The 11,593-nt window shown below is 45.1% G+C and overlaps 1 protein-coding gene across 1 annotated transcript in view; it reads right to left on the bottom strand.

The window, feature by feature from the left end:
• The window catches only part of API5 (apoptosis inhibitor 5), a 22,016-nt gene extending 12,777 nt beyond the window's left edge, over positions 1-9,239 (bottom strand). Inside the window, exons 1-7 of the mRNA XM_019551922.1 lie at positions 9,072-9,239; positions 7,673-7,834; positions 6,816-6,909; positions 5,560-5,625; positions 4,937-5,088; positions 4,353-4,559; positions 2,283-2,387 (exon numbers count right to left, since the gene is read on the bottom strand). Coding sequence (XP_019407467.1) covers positions 2,283-2,387; positions 4,353-4,559; positions 4,937-5,088; positions 5,560-5,625; positions 6,816-6,909; positions 7,673-7,834; positions 9,072-9,140 — 855 coding nt within the window. The 5' untranslated portion in view covers positions 9,141-9,239. The remainder of the gene's footprint in view (positions 1-2,282; positions 2,388-4,352; positions 4,560-4,936; positions 5,089-5,559; positions 5,626-6,815; positions 6,910-7,672; positions 7,835-9,071) is intronic.
• Positions 9,240-11,593: the final 2,354 nt, after the last annotated feature.

The raw sequence follows: 11,593 nt of genomic DNA, 5'->3' as shown, positions 1-11,593 counted from the left end.
CTCATCACTGTACCAGCTGTCCATGCTGCTCCACTTTGTGGGGGCACAGGACTCCCCGATCTGTGCAGTGGAGGTGGCTCCCGCTGCAGGCTGGGCTTTGTGCCCCGAGCCCTGCTGCAGCTGTCTTGGAAGAGGCCCAACACCACGTGCATTTGATTGCTGGGTGGGCAGGGGACAAAGCTCAGCCCAGAACGAGTTGCATGTGATGTTGAGCCACTCCTGGGCCAGCTAAAGCAGGGCTTAGGGCAGAAAGCCTAGCCTGCAGCAGCAGCCACTTCCACCGGGCACAGATGGCAGGGCATATGACCCCCGGGGACTCCGCGAGGGTATACACAGTGGCGGGAGTCCCGTTCCCCCCCGATAAGCTGCCTGAGCCTGATCCTCCAACCACCCATCTGGCTGGGGCCCCCTTCACCGACTTGCTCCTGCACTCTGGCCCCCACCTCTTCCCTTACCCCTACCCCACTGACTGACCTGCTGGGCTGTGGGGGTGAGGCACATGCATATGCAAGCATGCTCAGTCCTCCCAGCCCAGGATTGATTGCAAGAGGCTCTGGGATCTACCAGTTGATCCTGATCAACCAGTTGGTGACCACTACTGTAAAGTCTGCATGTGATGCACACAGGACTGTATTTTGACTGGGCCACACATGAACAAAGCCTGGAAATACAGCAGTAAAACCATTCCATGGCTGCCCCTATTAAGCACAGTGAAGAGAGATATTGAGAGAAACTGATGATGGAGATGGTGGGGCACTGCTACATTCCTGGGTTTGGTGCATGTGAGCAAGGACTAACCAGAAAGGACGCCCCCTACAGTGTTGATAGACCTTTGGTGGAAGTGAGAGCAGACCTCTCATGGGAAATACACACATTTTAATGATCAAGGAAATATATTTCTCAGTGACAGTAATGAGGAAATGCCCTCTGTGGGCCACCAAAGCATAACATGCTTTTTGGTACCAGAGTTTGTACTAGTGATACTTTAAATCTTAGTATCAATAATAGGTCTGGCTCTGCCCAGGTCCTTTTCTCTTATAGCTAGAGTAGATACCAAGGTGAGAATTAACAGTGGATTTTCTGCATCACAGTATACTCCTCTCCCTCCCTTGACACTGTGAGAAGGTGGAAGAATTTTCCCCAGGGCTTTACTGCACCTATCCCTATGAAAGTACACAGAGTGATGTTTTGACTTTCTCCTCAAGTGTCCTTACCCATGCTCAAGTTCAGCATCAAAGAACAGATGAATTTTGGTGCTGATGCCAGCACTACGTTTCTCCTCAACCTTGGTGTCTCCAAGGTGATCTTAAGTGCTCCCAATGTACTTTAGGAAGCATTAAATAATGTTGGGTTATCCATTAATAGGATTCCTGGATTGTCCTGGAAGATGGAACTTCAGTCTCATATTTTGTGACTCACAAGATATAGATAAAGGATAAGCATATCAAGCATCTGCTCTGAATGTGCAATTCCTCTAAACAGAATAGACATCTGTCTCTCCTTTAAGAGAACTGATCCATCCTGCGAGAGACCAGGCCTGAAGGCTTCAAGTCAACCATTATATCACAGAAGAACGCTGAGTGTGCACACAATGCATAGGTGGGCCTGGATAGCATCACCAATAAATCCACTGGCGTAGGGTCTTGGCAAATAAAATGTTCTTACATAAGTGGCTCTGACAATTTGCAGGTTTTGAATTTTAGCCTGAGCTAAAGAACTAGAGGATACTTCCATCTTTCTGTTTGGAGTAGTAAAAAGAAACTGAGGGAATGGCAGAGCAGGCAAGACTTTAAGCCATCATATGGAAGAACAAAGAGGAAAAGTTTTCATGAAGCCTTAAAATGGACTTTACTAGTCAAAATATATAGTATTACAAGATTAAGGTACACATGTACCTACAATAAGATCCACACCAAGCACCCGAAACTGCAGCACTGGTTAAAATGAACTGTACAGGTATTAATTATTCCCTTGCCTAATGCACCAAGGCAGCACAAAGGCACACATCAAATAAAGAAGCATTTTTTAAAAAGCTATATTTTAGGCTTTTACAGCAGCATAGTCACTACTAAATTAGTCCACCTCCTCTAGAATCCTGCCTCAAATTAGTGCCTACTGCCAAATGCTTCAGAAAAAGATCCCTATTTGTGCAAGCTATAGTAGTAGGTTGGAAGTCTTTCTTGAAGAGAGTTGGTTCCTAAAAGCTGAAAATTAAACACCATTTTGGAACAAGCCTAATTTTACAAGTAACTGAATTCGTGCATGTGTTAGACTTGACTTACCTCTAACTGGATATCCAGGCCCTCCACTGGGGTAGTGAGTGAGCTGAGGTTTGGCAGCACATGCTCACAGAAGTAAGTAACAAATCTTGTGGAATGAACATTTTTCTGTAAAATTTAATGAAGACAATGAGATTACCACACAGCTCTGATCTAAAGGGATTTTTTCTTCCTTAGCTGCCCAAGTAGAGATCTTCTGCCTACTCTATCTGGTTTTTATACTTAGTCGCTCCTCACTCCTTTCTACCCCCAAATTAAGAGCCTCTTCCAGTTAGCTAAAATTCAGTGTAAAGACAATGAATTTAAAATACAGTTTAAAATACTTCATGAGTACATTTTCTTCCCATCTATAATTGTTCCTTTTTATAGCAAATGGGCTTTAAAATGTTACAATTTGCTTTGCAGTGAACGTTAATTAATCCTTAAATTTTGTCACAGGGTACTACTATCAGACACTCAGCTTCTTTCTACTACAGGAAATGTTTTTTAATGTTCTTAACCTTCACCAAGTGAAGCAGAGGGCAAGCAAAAGATCCAAAAGTCAGCTGTGTCAGCTGGGAATGGACAGTGCAAGGTCAGGCCAGGGATAAGGTATCAGGCACAGCTTACAGAATACCTGAAAGATACGCACTATTTCTGTCCTCAGAGTAGTTTGGAATCTTGTAACAATCTCCAATTAATAAAAAGTATCCAAGGACTTTTATTAGAGGTTATCCCTGTTGCCTGCCCTGTGCCAGTGTTAAGATGCTATGAGAAATAGGCTAAAATTCAGGTGAAGTACCTCTTTGCAGAAGTGGTACTCTGTGTATCCATGGACAGGCAATTCATTCTACTGTTAATAATTTATGTGAATTTTTTAGCAGTAGAAAAAATGGCTCAGGAGTTTGAGTGTACATGCATTCCAACCCTGTGGTTAAAGAGCTACATAGCAGAGCTTTCTAGTCAGAGGGCACTAGAGGGCTGCTCCTTGGGTCACCCCTGCCCTTATGGGAGCCAACTGATTGATAGTCTGCCTCCTTCTCCTGCCAGGGAAGGGGACAATAGAAAGCCACAGGCAACAGGCTGTCAACAGACAACCCTGGTAGACTGCACCAACCAAATGAAGAAGGAAGTAGCAGGGCTGGAGGGAAACAGACTTTGCCCCATTCACTGTGTTCAACCCTGAGGAGTGCAGGGAGCAGGAGGCAGCTATCTCAGGCTGGAGCCCTCCCAGAGTCAAGGAAGGTTTCTGTTGCAGAAGAATGCATCTAACTTCCTGTCAATCAGATGACTGTGGGGTGGGTGGAGGGCAGAAGGATTGTCCAAGGACAAGTCCCTACAGGGCTCCTTGATAGTGCTTGCTCCTGCACAGGCTTTCAGGGAGTAGATACCAAGGTGAGAATTCTTTGAATACTGGATGACCACAACATCCAAGAGTACCGGGAGGGATGACACCTTCTAGGTGAGAAATAATTTACCCTTTCTGCAGAAGAGCCAATTATATTCCACAAGAATTCCCTTGAACGGCTGTACGCTCTTTTTGCTGGGAGAAAAGCTTTTCTCCAGGCACAAACATAAAGCCTGTCCATGAAAACTGTCTCAGCTATGTCATCTGGCCAGCCCTGTCTATGCCTTTAAGTATTGCCTTGAATGACTTTCCCTTGCAACACCAGCAAAAGGTGACAATGTTCTGCTGAACATGTTTCAGAAGCTGTTCAGGTCCTTCTGTGCTACAAATACCCCTAGATACCAATCTGGACTGTCAAGTCTCTTGGATGTAAGAGCATATGATAAGACAGGCAACAGTGATGGAAACCATCACCATTTGAGGGCTGTTCATTTTACGGATGGGAGTATTTGGAAAGATCAAGTAACTGGATGAAGTTCACAAAGGAAGACATAGCAAAGCTATATACACAACTAAGTCCTAGTCTAGTGCATCAACTAGATTCACTAAAATGTTTAAAGTATAATTGTTTTTTCTGATTCCAAATAAAACATTTCTAAAAGACTACCTATGACATTTTAATGAAGTCAGGACACTGAAGGAACCTTTGTGATGACACAATCAACAGAAAAGAAAGCAATGCATACCGAGAAGAGTGGTACTGCCTGCCGAGTGCACTGCAAAAGTCTGTCCACACAATCTGGATCAGATGGATTAAATGTTTGCTCTAGGTCAGCCTGCTCAGCCACCAGTTCCACCAGTTGCTGCCTTCCACTTACAGTCTGTAAGCTTTTTAAGCCAGACAGTATCTTCATGAACAGAACAAATTCCTCACCTGTCACATCTTCCAGAACCTTAAGATAAAAACAAAAAACAAAACAACGCTTTCCACTGGGGCCATTTGTAATATGCATTCCCTATTTCACTTTAGCGGGCAAACAGTGTAACTATTGAAACATTCAGTTTCAGCTTCCTGCACAAAACACCCCCACTGATAAAGGCAGAGGGTGTAATATGCCTGTATACTCTCTCCAGGTTAAAATAAATACAGGGTTTCAGTGTGACAAATGGCACTGAGACTAAGGCCTTATTTCACTTGACCAATAATTTTTTTAATCAAGTATTCTTAGCTTACTTACTGCATGGAGCTTTTAAGCAAAATCTGGAAACATTACCATTGTAAAAAGTTGATTTAACAAAATCCACCTTAGAAACAAGTTGTGACACTCACTTTCTTTGATTCAGTTAATATGAACTCCTCTACTTCCTTTGTTAGCACTTCCTCAGGCAGGGTTTTGAGTTTTGTAGAAAGGAACTTGATGGCTCGTTCTCTCACAATATCCTCTCCCTGAAGAATCTGACTAAATAAGCCTCCCAATGTCCCTGAAACAGAAACACAGCTCAGTTAATGTAAACTATCCCACAATGCTGTATAAAACAAATCTGGTTTCATAAATTTTCTTTCCAGAGAAAAACTCCTAAAAAAAAAAAATTCTAAAATTTTTTTTTTTTTTTTAATAGTAATGTTAAAATAAGTCAGCATGCAGCTGTACAGCTATTATTTTGGAAAAGGATAATGCTTTCATATGTTTGCCTAGAACATAACACTTTTTGGGTGCTACTGTTAAACAAAAGTGTAACAGACGTGTAGTTATATATGTACCAAAGAGCTTAAATGCATCTTCAACATGAAAGAGCAAGATGTGACATCTACTGTCCTACAGCAGATCCAAGTTAAATTCACGTACCTACCACGGACTGGAAGGCACTTGGATTTTCAGGGCTGAAAGTGTCACGTACATGCATCTGTAGGCACCCCAGTTAAAACAATAAACATGTTGTTTTGTCCTTTACCTTTAGCATCCATCTTAAATATACTCAGCAGAGCGTTGTTCACCAAGTTGAATTCTGCAGAATCATCTGGGGGGAGAAAAAACACAGTCATGCCTATCTCTGAAGAGCTCAAATGCAGAAAGGAATGAACAACTAAAAGGAAAATACTTTAGTTTCAAGAGGAGCATTTTCTGTGTTTTATACCTAACAAAAACAAACAAACAAACAACAAATCATTACCGGCATTAAATCTTTAAATTGTGTATTTGCCAAATAAACAGAAAACTGCCATGATAGTCAAAAACAAAATAAAGCTTTACAATCAATAAACTTTTAAAAAAAGGAAATATTTAATATTTCACTTTAAGTGACTAAACCAATAATAACCGAAGTAAAAACAACTGATAAATCAATGTAAAACCAATTATAGATTTATTTTAGAACTTTGAAATCTTCCACTCTCAGACATGAAGGGCATTTTGTGCCTGAAAGCTTGTCTAATATCCCTCCCAACTATACAGCTGGTTCAATAAAAGGTCTCGTGCTAAAGAAGCCTTACTGCTTGCTTATTTTCTAGATTATCATGGCAACAACACCCCATTTTATACTACATTCATTTTAACTTGTATCAAAAGAGAATTTTATTAAAATCATTATTAAAATAGAAGTATTTTTGAGATGCATTTCTAATTACTGTGCATTTAAACATTAATTCAGAGTATTCAGTAAACAATCGGCACAATAGTACATATAAAACTGAATTAAGTTTAATATTTTAAATTATTGTGTACTGACAATTTTGCAAATGCCTTCAGGATTAATGAAATAATAATTAAAGGTCATGCTCAGGAACACTTGATTTTCGAGGGACTCTGGACACTAGTATGTGAAACTTCATTGTCTCCTGATCTGAGGGGAAGATATTCCAGTGTCGAGGGGGAAGGGAAAAAAAAACAAACCCCACCACAACAAAAAATGCTTCCAGTCAAGATAGGGAAAAAATACCTAAAGAACCATAAATCACTTTGCATTAAGTTAGGACAGTTGGCCTCTTCCTAGCCAAAGCAGGGGTTAGCATATTCTGCCAATATGACAAGCAAATATTGGGAGAAAAGAATTAAAGCAAAAGTAGGACAGAAAAGCAACGATAGTTAATTGTCCTGAAAACTGAACAGCTTAGTTAAAAAATAACTGCTTTATAACTAGCCACAATATATATGCTCTCTCAGAAGTGCAGGCTAAAAAGAAACAGACAGGTAAATTACTATATAGTGTACCTGACTGAAGAAGCTGGGTCAGTATGTCTGCTACCCTTGGAAGATTATCTCCAGTGGCAAATTGAGGCAGTTCCTTTATTGCTTGGCGCCGTATCTGTCAAAAAGAAATACTGTCACCATCTGAAGAAAGCAAGCAAAATGTTCTCATGCTATTACAGTAGATTCAGGTTGTGACTCTAAGTGCAGAAGAAAAAACAAAGTAGCAGCTCTTCAGAAGGAAAACATTCATATTTAATTATTTTGTGCTTCTAGATCCATATCCTAAAAACTTTGTCCCAATTTTTAGTTAGACAACTGGAACCAGAACTGCTTAAGATTTCTGAGGGTCAGTACCTTAATTTCTTGTGGCTTTATGTTTCCCATGTGTAAATAAAAACACTATTTCTTTACCTCCCAAATGTTAGGCTTCATGCCCATAAAGTGCTTTGTCATAAAAAATATATTATGTATGCACAATAAATATTTATTTTGGTCTCTGGCTAGAGAACCTCCCCTTTTATTAAAAAGGATGAGCAAAAAGACAATGAGGAAGATTTATGTGGTGAGAGAAGAGGACAAATGAAATGAACAAGCTTCAGGTTTGATGCTAACATAAGCATTTTCATGTTGCAAGTGACATTTATCTACCTAGTTATAGGTATCTATATCATTCAAAGTGACCAGAACCACTTGGATTAAATAAAAAAAAGCACTTAAGTGAATCTGATTACGTTATATAACAGAAAGGAGTTTTGAAATATCTAAATATTAAAAAAGCATTTTTGAAAGAAAATTTATATACATAAAGGGATATTAAGAAAACAGAGCATCAATGACTTGTAGCAACTTGCTACAAACTGTCTACCGCTTGTCCTTACAGAAACATCTTCATCCTCACAGAGGTCCAGCTGGGCATTGATAGCTGAATCTGCCAGCTCAGGGAAATGCTTGAAGAATTTAGGAATAAACTGAGCTGCTAGTCGCTTCTCCTTGGCTCCTCCCTTCACACCATCCAAGATCACCTGGTAAGCATCTTTATGCTGGAAGAAAAGACAGCAGAGAGCATGTTGGGTTTTTTCTCTGGTACAAAAAAAAAAAAAGACATTTTACCTTCAGCTGCTTTCTATCCATCAATACAGCAGCATCCTATTTGTAAAAAAAATATTAATAATTTAGTTAGTCATCAGCAACAAAATACTATAAACTATTGACTGTTAAAGAAAAAGCTATATTCAAAACTTTGGTTTGCATTTTGGACAATGACGACTGACATTAAAGCATCCTAATTCTATTGACTTGGGTAAAAGAACATTATAACCAACATGAGCAATAAATCACCTTCAGCTGAATAATGCTAACCACTTTATTTTACAACTGAATCCCACAGACACATCTACATGAACAGACCTTGACACACATGTGATGTACCAGGTTGATGGGACTGCGTATTATTGCAAGACCACGATTAACATCAAAGAAGTTGAGGAGGGAAGCAAGGACATAATTTGTACCAACAAGGTGAAAAGAAAACCAAACTAACTGGTTTCTCTCAGAAATTTGACATTCAGTTGCTGATCCTCTCTTGCCCAGGTGTCACTTTAAGCATATTCATTTAAAAAGTCAAATTCTACTCCCAAGTTCTTTCTCAGCTCCCTAAGAACGGCTGCCAACTGGAGCTAGGTGAAGGCTCCCTCCAATTCCCAATTCACCACCTGAGAAGAGTATTTCTAAGATGCGTACTCCTTGCTTGAACGTTATGTGATCCCCATGCACTTTAAAATAAATTGCTTTGGAGGCCTTCTCACTCACTAGTAACCCCCTGGCATGGCAGCACACTTCTTGCACCCTGTCAGCTTGGACCAGCATCGTTTTTGTCCCTATGTTAACTTGGATCAGCAACTCTCGACCTTCTGAGACCCCCTGAAAGCACCACCTCTTCGTTTTCGCTCTTGTGCAGCCTACGGGGAAAATAACTGACCGGCTGTTCTCTCTGGGGCAAAGACCTGAGACAGACCCCTGACGCAAAGCCCCTGGGGGCCACTTCAGCGCCCGCCCCCCGGGGGTTTCTCGGGATGGCGACGCGGGAGCCGAGCCCAGGCCCGGGCTCTGCGGGAGGCCACGGCCACCTGGCTCCGTCCCTGGGCCCCGACGCCTGGAAGGAGCTGCGCGGGGAGGCCCCCCCCGGCCCGACAAAGGCCGCCCCACGGGGCAGGGCAGGACCGCTAAGGCCGGGGCCGCAACGGAGAGCGTGGGCTGCGGGCCGCGGCTGGGCCCCACCTGGCCGGCGGTCTCGGTGGCGTCGGCGAGGATCCCATAGTTGCGGTACAGCTCCTCCACGGTGGGCATGGTGCGGGGAGGGCGGCGCCGGCAGCCGGGAACAGGACCCAGGCCACTGCCGCTGCTCGGGCCTCTCTTCGCACTGCGCCGCCGAGCAGGCAGAGAGCGTCCGCGCCGCCACAGCGCCCCCTGCCGGCGCGGCGGCCTCCTCCGCTCCGCCCTGCCACCGCGGGGAAACGATGGCCGTTCTGCCAGATGGCGCATGCGCAGGAGAACGAGGGAGTCTGGCGCAGCTGTCTTCTCCCCCCACCTCCACCGCCGCAGGGAAGGTAAAGGCGTGTTTTTCCTCCTTTCACTCGCCACGGCGGGGAGGATCAGTTTGACAGCGAATGCACAAGAGTGCCCCCCTCCTTTTTTTTTCCCTTCTTTGTTTTTGGGGAATGTTTGTTTTGGGAAGGATGTTTGTTTTTGTGGGGGTTTTTTCTTCTTTTTTTACCACTCCTCCCCCCCGCCTCAGCAGGAGGCTAAGGCGGGTTAGTGACACAGCGCATGCGCAAGATTCACCCTCTTCCCTTCCTCCCCCACGGCGGGAGGCTGAAGCTGGTCACTCGGCACGTAAGCCGGAGGGTGTGGGCGCTCGGCCCCGCCCCGTCCCGCCCCCTGCGGGCAGGGGCTTGTGGCTTCCACGTGGAATCAGAGCGGGTTCGCCGGGTAGCTCCAGACGTGACGTCAGGAGGGCTCCCGCCCCGCCCTCTTCCCTGTAACTTGCAGCCGCCAGGCAGCTCTGGTCAGGGCATTAACTGTAAGGCACCGGTGAGCGCTGTGATATCCGGGCTGGGCCCAGCTAAGGTTGCAGGGGGTGTTGAGAAGGGAGCATCATCAGACACCACCAAGCCCTTGGGCGGACTGCCTGAGTGAGTGCAGTTTCAAGCTTGGGCTGGAAGGAGGCTCTGGGCTGGCCTGGGTGCTGTGGTCTATATAAAGAAACCTCTGTTACACACTAGTTAAAGGGGTTCTTGATTTGGGGAACTAAACCCACAAACACAACAGTATTTGCACCTTGCAGCTGGGCCCCTGGAGATGCTCTTGGGCAGTTGCCACCTGCAGCTTTAATATTAGCAAAGGTGACTGATTGCTACCTAACTGGCTACGTAATTAGACTGAGCCAGTAGTGCCCAAACTCTGGCCTGCGGGCCAGAACCATGTAATCCATGTCAGTCCAACAGCACATGTGCTGGAGGGTCCCCTGTGGGATCCATGCCCCACCGTGGGTTTCATAGATTTCTAGGGTTGGAAGAGACCTTGTAGATCATCAAGTCCAACCCTCTGCTCTAGGCAGGAAAGAGTGCTGGGTTTAAAGAACCTCAGCTAGGTGCCAGTCTTATCTTTTCTTGAACATCTCCAAGATAGGGGAAAGCACCACCTCGCTTGGAAGCCCATTCCATATTTTGGTAACCCGCACTGTAAAGAATTTCTTCCTGATAGCCAAGCTAAATCTACTCTCCTCTAGTTTGTGGCCGTTATTTCTAGTAACCCCGAGGTGTGTGTGTGTCTGAGGCCTGACAACGAAGGCTAAGCTTGGTCCGGCAGTAGGCTGGGAGCATTGTGTCACCCGGATGCCATCTGCAAGGCTTGGGCTGCAGTGTAGAGGAGGAACAGAGCCTCAGATAGTGCCCTTGGCATCAGGGCAAGAATGGGCAGCCTCCCACCTTACTAAGAGCCAATTAAGAGACAACAAGTCATGGCAGGAAAGGAGGCAGGCAGCTGGCCCAGAAAAAGGTGGGCGGGCCAACGGCGGACCAGCCCCGAGAGCTCCCTGTTACAGTTGATGCCAGGGGGCGCTATCTGCGGCTCTGTTTGTTCCCTACACTGTAGCCCAAGCCTCGCAGATGGCATCCACGTGACACAATGCTCCCAGCCTACCGCCGGACCAAGCTTAGCTCTCGTCAGGCCTGATATATACACATTCATACCGCTCTCCTCTCACTAAGGCCTCTCACACTCCATCCCCTCTCACAGGATCTCTTTCACGCATTGACAACTTGTACTGCCTTGCTCCCTCTCGGAGCGGGCCCCTTCAGCCATAGGCTTTACCTAGCGCACACCTTGGGTGGCAGATGTACCATCTTTTGGGCCTCTCCTGCAACCCTCACTGGGGTAGTGGCCAGCAAGTTACCTGACCAGGTCCAAGCTTGCCCTGGCTCCTCCCGGGGAAACTCTGTACACACTCACATATACATACTGGGCTCCCAGCCCACCTGTTTCTCCCTCACTGGGGCTCCTCATCTCTGTCCCCGTCACTGGGGCCACAGGGCTTCCCTCCCCAGTAAGGGCTCAGGTGGCTATAGCCATATCTATGTCTAAAGCCATCTGTGTCTTATACCGCCTTTGGGCTCAGGTGGCTGTAGCCGTGCCTGGCCCCCTTGTATTCACAGTGCTGTGAGGGCTAGGGGTTAAGGTATCCTGACCTACCTTTCGTCCGGGTGGTAACTGAGTTGGTATTTCCTGGAGGCTCCTACGCC

The sequence above is a fragment of the Crocodylus porosus genome, unplaced genomic scaffold (genome assembly GCF_001723895.1).
Source record: "Crocodylus porosus isolate Cpor-Errol unplaced genomic scaffold, CroPor_comp1, whole genome shotgun sequence".
NCBI classification, from domain to species: domain Eukaryota; kingdom Metazoa; phylum Chordata; order Crocodylia; family Crocodylidae; genus Crocodylus; species Crocodylus porosus.
The sequence above is the reverse complement of the archived record's forward strand: the minus strand, read 5'-3'. Positions and strand labels throughout refer to the sequence as shown.